At 51.3% G+C, this 17,959-nt stretch overlaps 1 protein-coding gene across 2 annotated transcripts in view; it reads left to right on the forward strand.

Annotated features, from left to right (window-relative positions):
- Window positions 1-17,195, forward strand: part of GASK1A (golgi associated kinase 1A) — a 53,966-nt gene extending 36,771 nt beyond the window's left edge. Inside the window, exons 3-5 of one of the 2 annotated variants that reach the window (XM_086366224.1) lie at window positions 14,712-14,834; window positions 15,944-16,047; window positions 16,612-17,195. In XM_086366224.1, the coding sequence (XP_086222350.1) occupies window positions 14,712-14,834; window positions 15,944-16,047; window positions 16,612-16,822 (438 nt within the window). In that variant the 3' untranslated portion in view covers window positions 16,823-17,195. Of the gene's footprint in view, window positions 1-4,719; window positions 5,598-14,711; window positions 14,835-15,943; window positions 16,048-16,611 lie in introns of those variants that run through there. The other variant, XM_086366225.1, reaches the window with a different exon arrangement.
- Window positions 17,196-17,959: the final 764 nt, after the last annotated feature.

The following is a 17,959-nucleotide window of genomic DNA, read 5'->3' on the forward strand; positions in this document are numbered from 1 at the left end:
TTTCAGGAATTTTATGAGCCAGTTGTGAAACACAGGCATTATTAAAATTGAAATTATGTAAACTAACCATATAATAAGTTATATTAGAAACAAAGGTAATCAATACTCTGATCTCATTACTTCACAATTATTTTACATTTTACTGTTATCTGAGGTCTTGAGGTTTTTTGCATCTACCTAGTAAATAGTGTATAGTTCTGAGCTACTGCATGCATGTCATGTCTCTTGCTGACTGCACATTCGTGCCTGTTGCTAGCTTGAAACAGGCCAGGGTAGGAATATTTATGGGGCTTCCCAGGGGGTGCTGTTGGTAAAGAACCTACTTGCCCATGCAGGAGTCATAAGAGACACAAGGTCAGTCCCTGAGCTGGGAAGATCCCTGGAGGAAGGCCGGCAACCCATTCCACTATTCTCTCCTGGAGAATCCCATGGACAGAGGAGCCTGGTGGGCTGTAGTCCATAGGGTCTCATAGAGTCAGACACGACTGAAGCGACATAGCACGCATGCAGGCAGGAGTATTTATACCTTGGGAATCAGGGAATTCTTCAAATCAGGACTCCTCCTTATTCCCGGAGAGCTGGTAGTTAAACATTTATCCTTGAATCAAGAAGGCTTCAAGTTGGTTGCATAATTCAAAAAAGAGAGTTGAGGTGGAGGAGAGAGAGAATGAGAGAGGGGAGAAATAAAGGGATGATGCTGGTCCCGCTTGGACCCTGGAGAGAGAAGGAAACCACAGGGCCAGCTGAGGTCCCTGCTGTGCCAGAAATTAACCCTGGAGTTTTTGGGTATCCTAGGGAAGGGGTTCGGAGAAGGCAATGGCACCCCACTCCAGTACTCTTGCCTGGAAAATCCCATGGACGGAGGAGCCTGGTAAGCTGTCGCGAAGAGTCGTACACGACTGCGTGACTTCACTTTCACTTTTCACTTTCATGCATTGGAGAAGGAAATGGAAATCCACTCCAGTGTTCTTGCCTAGAGAATCCCAGGGATGGGGGAGCCTGGTGGGCTGCTGTCTATGGGGTCGCACAGAGTCGGACACGACTGAAGCGACTTAGTAGCAGCAGCAGGGAAGGGGTTGGGCAGTTAGGGTACAGGGCTTACCAGGGGGACTGCAGACATCAGATATTTACTAAGTGGCCTGTTAACAACTGATGTGGCTGCTCCAGGACCTATGAGCTGGATGTCAACTGTGGAGACACAAGTGGGGGAATGCGGCCAGAAAGAAAGAAAGACAAAAAACAATTCAAGCACACAGTGGGTGGATATGTATGCATACAAAGGCAGCCCCATCCCTGTAGGGACCTCTGTCGAGGGAAGGGATCAATACTAGCCCTTAATTTACCTGCTGGGGTGACTGGATGAGCCATGGGTCAAGTTCAACGTCATAACTGGTAGCCAGGGACTGATGCTCCCTGTGTTGTTCATACAAGTTTGGTTGGAAATGTATTTTAGAAGATTCTCAGACCACATTTAATACTTTGAGATTTCTCATGAAAATCCCACTTCCTTTGAAACACTGAATGGTTTAATAACATGGGGCCTCTGTTTCCATGCAGCAGAAATGAGCCTGAGCTGAGTAGCTGCTGCCCCTTTAAAGGTTGCCATGCTCCCCTTTCTGCCAAAGACCACACCTCCTGTTGTCTGATGTGATTGTGTGCATTCTCAGTCACTAAGTCGTGTCTTACTTTTTGAGCCCACGGTCTGTTGTAGACTGCCAGACTCTGTCCATGGGATTTCCCAGGCAAGAATACTGGAGTGGGTTGTCATTACCTCCTCCAGGGCATCTTCCAGACCCAGGGATTGAACCCATGTTCTAGAACCCAGGTTTCTATGCTGTGTCTCCTGCATTGCAGGCAGATTCTTTACCACTGAGCCACACCCAACCCCAAACCCTTGGATGTTATCTGTCTGCTTGTGGGTATTTGTCTCCTGTCACTGGACCAGCTGGCCTCCAGCAATACTTCCAGCTCCTCGAGTCTGTGTCTCGTGGCTGCTTTGTGGAGGGAGGAGCATGGGGCCTGGTGGTTGGCACGGGCTTTGGCACCAGACAGATCTGGTTTTGAATCCCCTGCCCACTGGCCATGTCCCACTGTGTGACCCTGAGCAGACTAGCCGGCGTCTTTGAACTTCACTTCTCTCTAAATGGGACCGGATGTCCCTGCCTTCTGCCCTTGAGCGCATGGTAGCTCTTAATCACCAGCTCCTGTATGCAGGCTTGCTCTGGGCCCCGAGCCTGCTCTGCCTGTGTGTGACAGGCTGAGGGCTAGGGATTAGTGCTCTCCAGACAGCGTGACCTGTCCTCTAGCCTGGGAGGGAGGCATTTCCCAGACCACAGACTACAGTCTTGGGCAAACTGGAAGAGCCGGCCACTCTCCCTCCAGGAACAGCCGTCCTATGACTGATGGGAGGCAGTCTGTAAAAGCCCTGGTTCCCTGGCCGGGGTGGCTCTGTGGGGCATGTTCCACGTGTCTCTCAGAGTCCCCTACCAGGATTGAGCCACGGTTACCCACAGAGTTCGTTGCCGGCCCTCCCTGTCTGCCTTCCCCGATCCTTGCTTGTGTTTTTGAATTAGCTCACGGATCAACTGCTTTCGCTCTGAGTTCTTGGCTGAGGTCTGTCTCTGGGGGAGCCTGGCCTCCATCAGATGACACCACTGACCCTGTGTGGTTTCTGCATGCAGGATCATTCACGTAATATACTTAATACAGTGCCTGGCGATGGCCCAAGCTCAGTAATACAGAAGCACTGCCCCCAACACTTTATAGGAATTAACTCCTCCAGTCCTCATGGTAGCCTTGCTAGAGAGATACTGGGCTTCTCCCTGTTTTGAAGTTGGACAGTTGAGGTCTCAAGAGGTTAAGCAACTTGGCTAAGTTCATAGCCGGTGGAGCTGAGACACAGCCTGGATGGTCTAGCTCCAGAGCTCACCCTCCTTCTCACATAGTCCTCTTCAGCTGGCCATGGGTGAGGGCAGGAAAAGGGGGTGCTTGTCGGGACATCTGGGACTTTGAGCCCTGAGGCCCCTCCTTGTGACCCCCACCCAGCTGATGTGCACGCAGCCACTTTCTGCCCACACAGAGCCCCTCTGTCTGTCTTTGGAGGTTGTGGTGTGAAGCCCTTCCTCAGCTGCCAAGCCCAGCCATGGCGGTGGACAGTTCAGCCGCCAGAGCACACACAGGTGGGCGTGTGGTCAGACGCCACTCAGCTGGCCTCGTGCCACCTCTTCCTGGGTTTGCCGAACACCAGGCAAGTCAAACACCCCTGGCTGGCGGGTGCTGCCTTCCTAGAAACCATGGGCAGGCTGGAGTGAGGAGGGGCTGTGGATTTCCCAGCCCAGGAACCCAGGTCCCTACTGAGCAGAAGCCAGGAACAACCTGAGGGCAGTCGTGCCTGGACTCAAGAGGGCCATCTGCCCAGAGGCCAGAGGGTGGGAAGGACGTGTGTTGGGGGGGTGGGGACAGGAATGCGCACATCTGTATCTTTTCCTTCTAGAGAGGCTTCTTTTTTCTCACACCCTGTTTCATCTTGGAGGGCATGTGCTTGGCTGCACGGGGTGAGCAGCTGTAGAGAACTCAAGACAGTGAGAGGGTGGTGTTTGCTCGTGGAAGTCATCCTGCTGCTTCCGCTGATGCGGGGCCTTCACGTGCCGGAAAATTCAGACCCCAGAAAGCCTCAGGTGCCGCCATCCTGGTGCGGGCCACCATCTTTTCTTACCTGGACTCTTCTTCCCTAACGTCTCCCTAATGTCTCCACTTTTGTCCCCTCCAACCAGGTCTCCTTACAGAAGCTGGAATGATGTCTTGGTTTCCGTTCCCCCAGGCAGACCCTGAGACCAGGGTCCAGTGCAGTAGTTCCTCTGGGAGGGGACCCCAGGAAACACTCGTAGGGAAGATGAAAGTGAGACGGCTAGGAGGCGGCCAGCAGAGGGCATGTCCTCAAACAGGTCACTGCCATGGGTGACTGGGGCTTGAGCCACAGGAAAACTCTGAGCAATGGTAGCCCACCAAGAGGTGAGGGACACGAGGTATTGATAGCCACATCTCCCCTTGGTCTTTGGTTGAGGGCTGCTCCTGGAGGTGTTAATTCCATGGCATTTGGAGAAAGCCCCCGGGCAGAGCCTATAGCAACTGGAAGTTAGAGGGAGACCTCAGAAGTTCACATGCAACTGCTCAGGCAGAGAGCACAATAAGTCAGACTGTGTCCCTTCTCCATTACAATAAGGCAAAGCATCTCAATGCCCTCGATATCAGGAGCTTCAGGGACCCACAGATCCATCCGTGTCTGCTGTCTTCAGCCCCGCCTCTTGGCATGTGGTCTTGGTTAGTTTCTTCAGGTGCAGGGCCTCAGACAAGCCTCTCATCCTCCTCCCTAGGCCTCCACTCTCCCGACCTCCACATTCTGTTGTTATCCTCTTTCTATTTCATGCTATCCTGTCTATATTCTTTCTGACTCCCCAACACAGTAAGTTCTATTTTATTTGTTCACTTCTGTCTCTCTGTTTTGTTCACATCCGCAGCGCCTAGCACAGGGCCAAGCTCTTGGTTAGATCCTGGAGAAGCACCTTTTGAACGAGTGGGTGAAAGGATGAGCAAATGAATGAAGGAATCCAGGCTCTCTGTATGAGTTCCTATTTAGGTGCTGCTGTGTTCTGCTTGCTCAAATACCACTCCTTCCTCTAGACTGAAAAGAATCCCAAAGGCTTCTCCTTTTCTTTTCAGGTCCCAGAGATATAGAGGTGGAAAACTATGTGACAATCGTTCGTCCAGCCCGTGAACGGGCACGTGATTAACTCGTTCTTCCAGAACAGATGATGGCATATAGCGTCGCCTGTCGTCCTCTGCGTCAGGCGCTGTGTCAGCACTTCACATGTGTTGATGTGTGACAGCCCTGGGAGTGGACAGTATTTTTTAACTCCATTCCACAGATGAGGAAACTGAGGTTTAGAAGGGCTTAGGAACTTGCCCACAGTAACCTGTGGCCTTAAGCGTTGGAGCTGGGATCAGATCCGCCGCAGTTTGGCCACAGAGGGCATGCTTTTGCCCTCTTTGCTGACTCAGCTGACTCTGGAAAAGACATTTCTTCCGGGTCTCTTCTGGATGAGGCTGGCCCATTTCCTTCCCGGGGGGCCGGGTTCAGTCATTTGTGATCCTGTGTTTGTTCCTTGTTTTGAGTGCAAATCTATAGTTCACGTCATTCTTCTGTGGCTTGGCCTTCCTGAACATCGGGTGTTGTTAGAGAGGAGCCCAGATCCATGACCACTGTCGACCTCTCAAGCTTCCAGCCGGAGACCTGAAATATAATCGTAGCACCTTTATGGGGTGCCTGTACATGAGCTCCTTCAAGTCCCACAGCAGACCCAAGAGACGGGTGCAGAGCTCCTTCCTCTTGCACAGATGGTGCGGCCAGCCACGGAGGGTGAAGCAGCCCACCCGGACAGGGGTGTTTAAGGGTGACATGAAGCATCGTTACATATACTTAAGAGCAGGGCCTCGATTAGGACGAGTATGATCGGCAGAATTCAGAGATGGTCCACAAGATACCCACCCCCTTAGTGTAAACGCCTGCCCTTGAGAATGAATGAGACCTGTAAATATGATGGAATCTTATTTCAGTGATTAAGTTACCAATCAGTTATCTTTGGGTATTTTTGTTTATTTGTTTTTTGATTGAAATATCCCCTGGAGTAGGAGATGGCAACCCGCTCCAGTATTCTTGCTTGGAAAATCCCGTGGACAGAGCAGCCTGGCGGGCTCCAGTCCACGTGGTCAAAAAGAGTTAGACACAACTGAGCACGCGTGCAAGCAAGCATGATCAACCTACAGTGCTCTGTTAGTTCCAGGCGCACAACCTAATGACTCGGTATTTCTATATGTTATGAAATGATCACCAAGATAAGTCTAGTTTCAGTCTGTCGCCATACAAAGTTATTACAATATCATTGAGGTACTCATCAGTTAATCTGGAGTTAATCAGAAGGAAGACTCTCCCTTTGGCCTGAACCAGCCAGGAGAGTCTTTCAAAGATGAAGTATCAGAGGATTTTCTTGCTGGCCTCGAGGAGTAAACAGCCAGGCTGTGAGCTGCTGTGGGTCAGGGAGGCCTCTGGAAGGACCCTGAGATCTCCTTAAAACCACAAGGAATGGTTTCTGCCAGCAGCCTGACTAAGCACAGGAGAGGAGCCTGAGTGACGAAAGAGATGGAGCACCTTGAGTTCAGCCTGAGACCCTGGGTAGAGTACCCGGCAAAAAGGGATGGACTCCCGACCCACAGGAACTGTGAGTTAATAAGTGTGTTATGTTAAGCCACTAAGTTGGTGGTCATTTGTTATGCGGCCATAGAAGATGAGTTCATGTGGCAAGGGAGGGGCCTCCAGTGCAAACGCCTTCAGGAGTGCACATCGCAGGTGAGCCTGCTCTGCACATCCTGACAGCCGACAGCACTTTTCTGCCTCGCCCTCGTCCTGCCTCTGCTTTTTTGTTGTTCAGTCGCTCACTTGTGTCCGACTCTTTGCGACCCCTTGGACTTCAGCACGCCAGGCTTCCCTGTCCTTCACCATCTCCCGGAGCTTGCTCAAACTCACGTCCATTGAGTCGGTGATGCCATCCAACCATTTCGTCCTCTTCGGTCCCCTTCTCCTCCTGCCTTAGCCTCTGCTTAGATTTCTTAAAAATCTGTTTTTTTTTAACTGTTCATATTCTTTGCCCCATTTTCTGTTGGATTGTTGGTCTTTTTCTTAAGGACTTTAAGAGCTTTTTTATAGATTAAGAAAATCAGTCTTTTGTTTTCATTGCGTTCTGGTATTTCTCTCAGGCTCAAATGTCATCAAACTTTGTTTCTAGTCTTTCTGCTGTGCAGAAATTTTAAAAAATTGTTCTATGCTGTTAAACTTATCAAGCTATTTTTCATGACTTCTAGGATAGTGTATTATGTTTTTAAGGACCATCCTCATTTCAGGGTTATTTTTAAAAAATCCTCTCATGTGTTTTTATATATTTTTGATCCATCTGGAAGTTATTTTGGAGTAAGAGATCAGGTGCAAAATAATGATTTTTTTTTTCAGATGGCAACCCAAATGTCCCAGCACCATTTGTTGAATAATCCTTCTTTCCCCCAATTTGAAATGCTGTCTTTTCCATATAGCCAATTTCCATATGTACGCAAGTCTATTTGTGGACTCTTCTGTTCCAGTAAAGGGTCTGTCTATTTATGTGCCAGAATCACACTGTTTTAATTATCACACTTTATATTTTATGTTAATAACTGGGAGTGCTTGGTCTCCTTGCTCTTTTTAAAGATTTTTCCCAATACTCCTGAATACTCTTCTCAGTCAGCTTGTTACTTCCTTTGCCTTCCCAAGTCCTCTCGGGACTTCATTGGAATCAAATGAAATCTGTGTGGACTAATATAGAGAGAATTTACATCCTAAGATATAGGGTCATTCTAGGCCAAGAACAGGCTGTGTCTTTCCTTTTATTTCTGTTCCTCAGAAGCATCTTTATGTTTTCCTGAGCTGGATCTTCACGTTCAGGTTGGGATGATACTGATATTTCATCTTGTGACCATTGAAAAGGGCCTCTTTTCCTTCTATTATATTGTTACTAACCAAGGTTTCTGGACTCTTGGATCAACAGAAATTGATAAGAAGTCGGCTGAGAAGTTCAGGCACGGCTTTACTGGGGCTCGAGCTGTAGCACACAGGAGTGAAAACAAGAAATTGTTGCCCTGGCTCTCTTCCCAAGGCAGGGCGAGCCGGTCCCTTAAAGGGAGTGAGGGTGAAGATGTAGCTTATCTGCCCTGCCCATCCCCTCCATGGTGCTGTGAGCAGGGATCACAGCAGTAACCCTGCTTTTGCTCCCAGCTCCCCAGAAGTGGCCGTTGGTTTGTGACCTTTTTGTGTCTCGTTGTTCATAATCTGCCCCATTGGGCCTGTGAGCAGTTAGTTTTAATGCTTTGTAGTTCCTTAAAAAAAAATTATTTATTTGGCTGAGGCGGGTCTTAGTTGCGGCATGTGGAATCTAGTTCCCTGACGAGGGATTGAAACTGGACCCCCTGCATTGGGAGCATGGAGTCTTAGCCCCTGGGTCACCTGGGACTCCCTGAGTCCCTTATAGTTTCTTTGGATTCGGTTCTTTGGGGAGGCATTTGTCCAGGTGCAAGCGCAAGCTCTCTGGAAAAGGGTCCCAGGTCTCAGCCTGTCTCAACACATTCTGGCCCGTAGCTCCTGGTCTGTGTGAAGGATATTGTTTTCGTATCATATTTTGATTACTGGTTACTCATTCACTTCATAATGCTTCTCACAGTTGCCCTGGGTTTTCCAAGTATATGGTCATTTCTTCTGTAACGAATGCATTTTGTGTTCTCATTGCCTTGTTTTTCATTTTTCTTAACCTCACTACAACCATGGTGCCTCCAGAGCAATGGTAAATAGTAATAGGACACTGGACATGACTTGTCTCTACGGATTTGGGACAGTTTCTAGTGTTTCACCATTAAATATCATGCTGAGTTTTGGCTGAAGAACTATTTGCGATTCTTGCCTTTTTAAGAGTTTTTCTTGTCAGGAATGGATGTAAAAATTACATCAGATGCCTTTTGAGTATCAGTGGAGGAGGTCACAGATTACACACATCCTCTGTCTAATGTATTGATGTGGGGACTGATTTCTGAGAAAGGTATTCCCATGGTGACTCATTGTAGCTTTCTTGGTTGGAACTGTACTTTGCTGTGGTGGATACATCATTTCCCAGATGCTGGATTTTGTGTTGATGTTTAAAATTTAGAGTGATTTAGTCCTTTTAGCGGGGCTTCCCAGGTGGCACTCGTGGTAAAGAACCCCCCTGTCAATGCAAGTAGATGTAAGAGAGGTGGGTTCGATCCCTCAGTCGGGAAGATCCCCTGGAGGAGGGAATGGCTACCCACTCCAGTATTCTCACCTGGAGCATCCCATGGACGGAGGAACCTGGTGGGCTGCAGTCAATAGGGGTCACAAAGAGTCGGGCACGACTGAAGCAACTTAGCACTCACGCCTGTCTTTTTAAATAATAATTCTCAGACCATCTCCTCAAAGCTCACCAGCTGGTATATTCACCCACATCCAGAGCCGCTGCTGTGACCTCTGGCCTCCGGCTTGGGGCAGATGAGGCATCCAGAGGTCCCCCTGCCCAGGGCCTCCGGGGAGGTTACCCTCTGTCAGGACACAAGGGAAGCACTGCAGAGAGAGTCATCAGAGGATGGTAAGAGTCAGTGTGAAGTAACCCACTCCTCTTCACACCCTCACCTCCCCAAAGCCTCACGAATTCTCTAACAGACAACTGTTCAGTGCGGGGCCAGCCTGCTGCCCTCTTTGGACAGAGATGCTGCCACCTTGGGGCTGTCTGGCAGCAAGCTGACCCAGCCAAGAGCCACCCTTTCAATCCAGAAGACCCTGGGCTCGTGACTGTCCCCAGGTGGGGGAGGGTCCTGCACAGGGGGCCCGGGCCAGCAGGGGCAGCAGGCGGTTCTTCTGGAATCCACCAGACTCAGATCTGGCACTGGCTGAAGTCTTGGCCCAGGAGCCTGGTGGGTGGGTGAGAGGACTTGGGTCACCCCTTGTGCCCTGTGCTGGGTGCCTCCCAGACGTCCTCACCTCACAGCTCAGCCTGGTGTCCCTCTTGGCAGACTGCAGTGTCTTGTCCCACTAGATGTTCTGTTTGGGGGCCCCAGAGGCGGGCCTCCCCCTGTCAGGCTCACGTGAGGGGCAGGCTTTCAGTGGTCAGTCCTCGTGTGAAGGTCTCCCCACCATCCTTCCGGGTGTCAGCCAGCCATACGCTTCATTCATTCATTCTTGTACTCCGAAAACCTCAACCGAGTCCTGTTGTACTGAAAAGTGCTAGGAGCTGGGGATCCGGTTGGACCACATCTTCTTGGTATCAAGGCACTTGTGACCTCTAGTGTCACGATGTATGTGCCTGCCACCAACTCAGTGGTCAGAGCCAGACTACCCGGGTCTGAGTCTAGGCATCGCCGCTTTCGCTCTGTGGGACCCTAGGCATGTTTTCCAGCCTCTGTCACTCAGTTACCTCGTCTTTGAAATGGAGATATGGACTGTACCTGCCTCCTGGCTGCTGGGAGGGTTAAATGAGCTATGATAGGCAAAGCACTCAGAGCCTGATTCAGCACAGAGTAAGGGCTTCACAACTGTTAAATTAAATTAAACACAAACTTCTTGAGCACACACACTGCTAGAAGGCCCAAACTGCAAAAGATTATTGTTTTTTTCTTGGTAACTGCTCATTTTGTCAAAAAGGGGGAAGAAGAAATCCTGATGCCTTAGGATGTGGGAATGAAACCTAAGCCCGGTCCTGTTTGGCTGCTGCTGTTTCAACTGTTTGAACTGAATTGCTCTTCAGTGGAAAAAAGTTCCCAGACAGCATGGCAGATTACTCACACTGGCACCTGGGCCCGGCCAGCCCCTCCCTGTTCAACATTCAAATGGGTGTACATCTGGGGGCACCAGCGCCGCCCCTGTCACATGGCCCGACAGTCCTTGTAGCTTCTTCTGGAAACAAGCACCGCATCCGGTTAAAATCCGCATAGAATGGCCTGCCAACAGGGTCAGGGAGCATTTGGCCTGAGGAAGGGGGTTTGGCTGGCTGTGCCATCAGACATGACGTGAGATTGGAGCAGTCGCTGGATTTCAGTCCTGCTAGAACCATCCTGGCATTTACTCTCCCAACCAGAGATGACTCAGCAGGTGGTATCCGTCTCACAGATCTGTCTGGGCTCCAGAAACCAGGCCTTGCCCACACGTAGAGGAGAGGGGCTAGACCGTCATGACACGGCTTTATTTTAGACTGCTTCACAGGGCTATGGCCAGGGCTTTCAGAGGGAGGAATCCCTGAGATTCCTCCAGGCCTTTAGGCCTGTGCCTTCCAGGTCTCTCCATGACAACCACCCCCCTCACCTCGTGTGGTCCCCAGAGAGGCCCTGAGGGACTATCAGGTTAAATAACTTCCTCGGGTCATAGAGTTAGGACATAGTGGAGCCACGATTCACCCCTAGATCCTTTGGGCTCCAAACCAGGGTCACAGACATGGCCCAGATTGCAGGCCAAATTCCCCTCTCTCTTTTTTTTTCTGTACAGTCCATGAGCTAAGAATGGTTTTAGCATTTTCAAATGGTTGAAAAGATCAAAAGATATTTCATTACATCTAAAAATTCTATGAAATTCAGATTTCAGTGTATGTTAATACAGTTTTTTTTGGGGGGGGGAACATGGCCATGGCCATTTGTTTTCATATTATCTAGAATATGTACAATATGCACAACACAGGCAGAGTCGGGTAGTTGTGACAGAGACCGTATGGGCTGCAAAGCCTAAAGTAGTTACTATCTGGCCCTTTGTGGGAATAGCTTGCTGATCTCTGCTCTAAACCTCTGTGCGGGCAGCCTTGGAGGGCTCCTGCCGAGGACAGGCCTGCATAGGAACGTGTGAGGACCCCACCCTTGCCAAGTGCGAGGACAACATGGAGAAATATAGGGGCGTGTTACTATCTTCGGGTGGACATAAAAACTGGGGGAAGGTCGGGAGGTCTCTGGGGGCGTGCCACAGGGTTCTGTCCTCAGCCCCGTCCTGCCAACGCTTGTAGGAGCTAGTGAAGACACGGGGGCTCTGGGGGACCCAGTGGAGCGCTCTTGTTTCTTCTGCACAGGGCCCTGGTGTGATTCCCTTTCTCCCCATTCCTGGGCTCAGAGGTCAAGACATCAGCATCTTCCCGTGGTGGCCTCTGGACAAGGGATGAGCCTGTGTCCAGATTTGGTCCAATCAGACTGAAAGGAAGGACTGCTATTCCATGGTTGTTGGGGGAGGGCTTCTCTCTCCCCCCTCCCCTCATTCCTGTCTCTCTTTCTCTCTCTGTCTCCTTCATTATGGACATGAACAGGGAAAAACATGGGGACTTCCCGGGTGGCGCTAGTGGTAAAGTACCTGCCTGCCAGTGCAGGAGGCATAAGAGACACGGGTTCAATCCCTGGGCCGGGACGATCCCCCGGAGGGGGCATGGCAACCCACTCCAGTATTCTCGCCTGGAGAATCCCATGGACAGAGAAGCCTGGTGGACTACTACAGTCCATGGGGCTGCAAAGAGTCGGACACAACTGAAGCGACTTATCACATTCACAAGGAAAAACATACCCACAGGTTTTCTGAGACAACACAGGGATGTCCTTAACATTGTGGGGTAAACTGAAGAGCAGAAAGAAACCTGAGTCCTTATCATGACAATAGGAGCTGCTTAAAGGTGCCCCCCAAGCCTGTCCTATTGCAAGGCTCTTGAGGCTTCCTGCTGCAGATCTTAATTTCCCCTGTGGTTAAAGTCACTTCCAACCAGAATTTTCTGTTACTTGTGGCTGTTGTTATTCAAAGTCCAGGAGGCTAAAGCAGTGACTGTCCACCTCAGGGGCTTGTTTAACGGGCTCGTTGCACGGACAGGGCTCTGGCTGTTTGTATCATGGCCAGGCCAGGCCGGTCCTCCAGGCTAAACATGCCTTTTCAGCGGTGTCAGTGATGTGCTTGGTACACTGCCCCTGGGAACACTCCATAATGCAGCCTTACAGAAAGGCCCTCAGCCTGTCGGGGCAATGGTCTAGGCCCGTGGTGGGTCTTCTCCACACTGAATTGTTGTGAAACAGGGAAAATAATGTTTGGGGACAGTAGCTGGGACTGTTCAACACTGTCTCATTTCTGGACGTCTGGTTTCATGAGGTTGATTGGTGAATAGAGCTATAGTTATTTTCTGGATTGTATAGAAGGAAATCAATTTTGTATTTTTTCAGAACACACAAGAGTTACCTCCACAGGGATATGGAAATGGAGTGAGACCTTTCATTGGCTGGCGCTGAGCTAAGTGGACTGCGAGGTGGCTGGCCTGGCTTTGATGCATGCTGCATCCTGGGGGCTGTCGTCTGTGTGTTCCCTGCCCCCGCCCCTCTGCCACATGTGGAGAGAGGTTGGCAGAGGGAGACAGGACGGTGGTACCGGCTGAAGCTGGACCAGGGCTGCGGCTTGGGTTGGCTGAGAGGCAACTGCAGATGAATAAGGACCATCCAAACAGCTCCGGTGCCTGCCTGCTGCCCCCTCAGGAGGACTGTGGGCTCTGAGACTTCCGGTTCCTTTTTTTCTTCCTTCACTGTTTTGAAAACTCCTCTCCAGCCTCAATGAGTGTAATGATGGGGACCTCACTTGACCTCTAAGTGGCTCCCTCTCCCTGACCTTCAGGGAGGCAGTGGAGGACATCAGAGAGCGCTGGGCTCCAGCCAGGCAGACCTGGGTTCAAACCCCAGCTGGACTACTTCCTCGTGTATGACCTTGGGGAGGTCTGGGGTCCATGTCCCCATGTGTTATTGGGGCAATAATGTCTCCCTTGCAAGGCTGCAGTGAGAATTGGATGAGACAGAGATGCAGTGATGTTGCTGGTCCTCTGAGTGATGCCTTCTGAGCCCACCAACTCTCCAACCCCAACTGGGTGACTCTATCCCCCTGGAGTCAATGTCAGATTCCACAAGCTAAGGGCTCAGCTCCACAGGACTCCTGATTCAGATGCCAGTCACGAGTCCTGAGCCCCCCATACTTCTGGCCAACTGGCTAAAAATCTGGGGTTCTCATGACTGTCCCATCCCCCGGGTTCAATAATTTGCTACAATGGCTCACAGGACTCAGGAAAACACTGCTTCAGTGGCCTGGTTTATTATAAAGGATGTCAGTCAACAGCCAGGAGAAGAGGTATGTGCGGTGAAGTCTGAAAAGGTCCCAAGTCCATGACCCTGTATGTGGAGTTGGGGTGCATCACCCTCCTGATGTGTGGATGTGTTCTCCCTAGAATATAGTTCAAAAGTTTCTATAACCCAGTTTCCAGCTCCCCTCCTCTTCCCTGAGGTTGGAGGGTCAGGTGGAAAGCTCCCACTCTCTATATTCTTTGTCCATCTAACAATCAGCCTGAAGTTATCTCAGGGCCCCATGAATCATCTTATTAAACTCTGATGTGGTTGGAGGGTTTATTATGAATATCAAAACGTACTCATATCACAGAGCCAACTGCAGGGGTTTTATGAGCTCTGTGCCAAGAACCAGGGACAGAGACCATCTCTCACGACCATCTCTGAGGGAAAGGCTCTGTGTCATTGTTCCCACTTTAGGCATCCAGTGTAAGATGAGTCAGGAAAAGGAATGCTCTCCTTCCTGACTCTGATCCAGGCCTCCTGCAGGGTGGAAGTGCTGTTTGAGAGTCAGGAGCTGCCTGGACGGTCATTAAAATCTTTTTATCCCCTAAAAAGGAGGAATCCCTACGGTAGCATTTGCTGCTTCAAGAAAAAGTGGTCATGTGTGAGTCTCCCCAGGTAGACAGATAGTCTGCACTGGGAGGCCCCAGGCTGGAACTCAGGGCCAGTAGTATAGGTTAAACAGCAGCAGGACTTCCATTCCAGGGGGCCTGGGTTCGATCCCTAGTCAGGGAACTAAGATCCCATCTGCCACATGTTGGGTGGAAATCCATGCAGTGTGAGTAAGCCATCCCGGTGCAGGGTGAGCTGGCCAGAGGAGCAAGCAGAAGCCCATCACAGCTGGGGGCCAGCAGCTGAGTTAACCAGGGCCGAGATCCCTGAGGGTGGCCCCAGGGCTCAAGAGGCCCGAGTGCTGGACATGGTAGACTCCCCCTCAGAGGATGGTGCCCCCACAGGTGCATGACCGCCTGGATCGCTACTGCTGCGGCTTCGAGCCCGAGCCCTCGGACCCCTGTGTGGAAGAGAGACTCCGAGAGAAATGCCGGAACCCCGGGGAGCTGCGGCTGGTCCACATTCTGGTAAGTCCCTGGGTCACCCCAGACTCGGGTCTTCCTGTCTGTCCATCAGCAGACGCTGGTGGCGAGGGTCAGAGGTCACATGACTCTGGGTGTCACAATCCCGTTCTTTTCGGCAGCAGAACCCTTTGAATGTTTCCAGGAAGCCTTAATATATAGAAGGGACAAAAATGAAGCTTGGCGTATGTAGTTGAGGAGGGGATGGGCTGCAGCCAGTGTCACCAACCCCTCTGTCTCCTAAAGACTCCAGGGACGCCCTCGGGTCCTGGCAGCTGAGTGTGGTATGTGTGTATCTAGTAGGGCATCCTCATTGTGCCAATAAACGTGGAAATTGTGACCTGGAGCGGGGGAGGAGCCTTCCAAGGCTGCATGTCTGGTTGGTAGCAGTCACAGGGATCTGTCGTGGACCCTATTGGCTCACAGGCTGGGGCTGTTGGGAAACAATGCTTCCAGTGAAAACTAGAACCCAGGGTGGGAAGCCGTGTGCTGAGACCATCAGCGAGGGGCTGGTGGGGCAGAAGAGCCACTGCTACTGCAGGAGGGGCAAAGTACCACCCTTTGGTACTTCCCCTTTGGGGAAGGGCTGCTCTGTCTCCCCCAGTGAGGCTGGTGTCCTCGCCACCTCCCCTTGGCCATGGAGCATAGCCATCCCAGGAGATGGTGCCCGGGACCGAGCATCAGGCCGCCCGGCCTCAGGCTCCTTACCCCTTCAGTCGCCAGAACAGGAATCAATGCCTCCACTTTGTGGTTTCACCGATGGTGCTGCCACCTGGGGCTACGCGTCCAGGTTTGAGTCAACCAGCTATTTACCAGCTGTGTGACCTTGTGCAAATTACCTAACTTTTTTTGCCTCTGTTTCTGTAAAATGGGGCTGGTATCGGTGGCTGTTTGCCCCAGGGTTGCTGGGCGGGTTCACCAGAGATGGTGCCCGGCCGCCCTCAAACAGCACCAGGTGGAAAGAGCTCACTGCTCTGTGTGGTGGGGGAACAGACTGGGTGAGGAGCAGGGTGCATTGTGTGACTGACAGCTTAGGGGCCCCTGAGCCGCTGCACCCTGACAGAGCCCTGGGGCACCATGTCCATCTTCCGTCCCTGTCCATCTTCTTCCCCGAGGTCCGGAGCAGTGACCCCACTCGTCTGGTCTACATCGATAATGCTGGCCACCTTCAGCATCCGGAGCACAAGCTGAACTTCCGGCTCCTCGAGGGCATCGATGGGTGAGCATCGAAGGGCCTGGGCAGAGGTTCAGGGATGAGCTGAGGGGCCCTGTCATAGACCCGGCGGCCTTGAACCATGGCTCCCAAGAAGTCCACTGTCCAACAGATGGAAGCTGTTTGATGAGCCTCAGGAGGATGTGGGGACTCCTGGGAAAGCTAACAGTCAGTGGGCCCCTGAAGTCCCGGATGGGCTGCCCGCTCCCCGGTATCCAGAGCACAGCACAAGTTGCCCTGCTGGGGAGTGGGTAGGCTCCCTTGCCTGGCAGGGAGCTGGCCGGGTAGCCACCTTCCCTGCTCAGTCCTGCCGCACCTCGGCCTTCCCAGGGCTTCTCCTCACTTTGCTCAGGCCAGCAGAGTGGATTCGCCCTCTTGGGGGGCTGGGACCCATCGAAAGCTTCATCCCGTGTCTGCTGTCACAGCAGAGTGGGTGGAAGGGTCCCCGGACAACTAGTCAGCAGGTGGTCCCCGGGACTTTGTGGGTCCTCAGCTGTGCAAGTTCATGGAAACTCTCTAAGCTGGCTTTTGCCCTTCTTTTCTTTCCGGGGCTGGGGGACCTTCCTCCAGGTTTCCTGAGCCAGTCATGAAGGTTCTGGAATCAGGGTGTCTACAGAATATGCTGCTCAAGTCGCTACAGATGGACCCAGTATTCTGGGAGAGCCAAGGTGGGCGACAGGGCCTGCAGCAAGTCCTCCAGACCTTGGAGCAGCGAGCACAGGTCCTGCTGCACCACATCCGGACGCACAACCTGACAGTCTTCCCGGATGAAGGCCCCTAAGCCCCGCCCATCCAACCCGCGGCCTTTCGGGCCCCACCCCACGTCCTGGAGGGACTCGTAAGCCCCGCCCACCCCCCCTCCCCGTCCTGGCGGGACTCTCGCCTCACTGCAGGCGAGTCACTCACTACACGACCTGAGGGGATAAGCGCCCATCCTCAAGGCCACAATTTCTTGTGTTGAAAATGTCTCGAAGACAAAAGGGAAAAGTCAGAAACCAGGAAGGCACCATGGACGCCGTGGGATGTGTCGCATGCTTGGGCTGGTGGAGGAGGTCGTGGGTGTTGGGTTTTCAATCTCATCACGTTCCTTGCTGCCAGCTCAGCTGGCTGCTTATTCTCTTGCACCAATAAATACACAAGAATGTTCTATTGAACTGCTCCAGATACTGTGAAGTCATGCACTGCACGTGCACACGCAGAGCTGGACAACTCTGTGTGTGTGTGTGTGTGTGTGTGTGTGTGGGTAGGTGTGTGGGTATGTATGCCTGGTATGTGGACCTGCCCAGAACCGCTCTGGCTGAAGGTGAACTCAGCTCCTAGAAATGGAACCCTGAGCCTTTTGTCTCTATAGCCTTATAGCTGTTCAATTTTTGTTCATTTATGTTTTAAGAATTGCAAAAGTAATACATGCTCACTAAAAATAAATTCATAAATAATAGAAGCGTACAAGATAAAAAGTGGGAGCGTCCGGAGGGACGTTACTTTGGCACTTCCTTAACGAACTTGCAGCGGAACACTATGTTCTGCACTTGCGGTCTAGTTGACCCGGTTCGTTCTTATGACCTCAAGGAACTCCCATGCAGGGGCATGTTATATTTCATTTAGCTGTTCTCATCATGGCGAACATTTAGATGGCTCTAACTTTTCACCAATTCTGGACAATGCTGCCACGAACATCTTTGCATGATGTGCAGGTATTTCTGCCGTCTATATTTCCTGAGTGGTTAGCAGAAATGGGCTAATGGGCATTCTTTATTTTCAGAGAAACTGCCAAATTCCTTTCAAAATGGTGGTGACAGTCTACATTCCTAACCAGAGGGTAGGGGACTAATTGTTTCATTACACCTCATCATCACTTGATATTCTCAGACTTATTGTTTTTATTCATCTGATAGGGAAAGCTATTTTTAATTTTTAT

Source organism: Bos grunniens, chromosome 22, assembly GCF_055505025.1.
Source record: "Bos grunniens cultivar Pamir isolate PY7600 chromosome 22, Bosgru_T2T1.0, whole genome shotgun sequence".
NCBI classification, from domain to species: domain Eukaryota; kingdom Metazoa; phylum Chordata; class Mammalia; order Artiodactyla; family Bovidae; genus Bos; species Bos grunniens.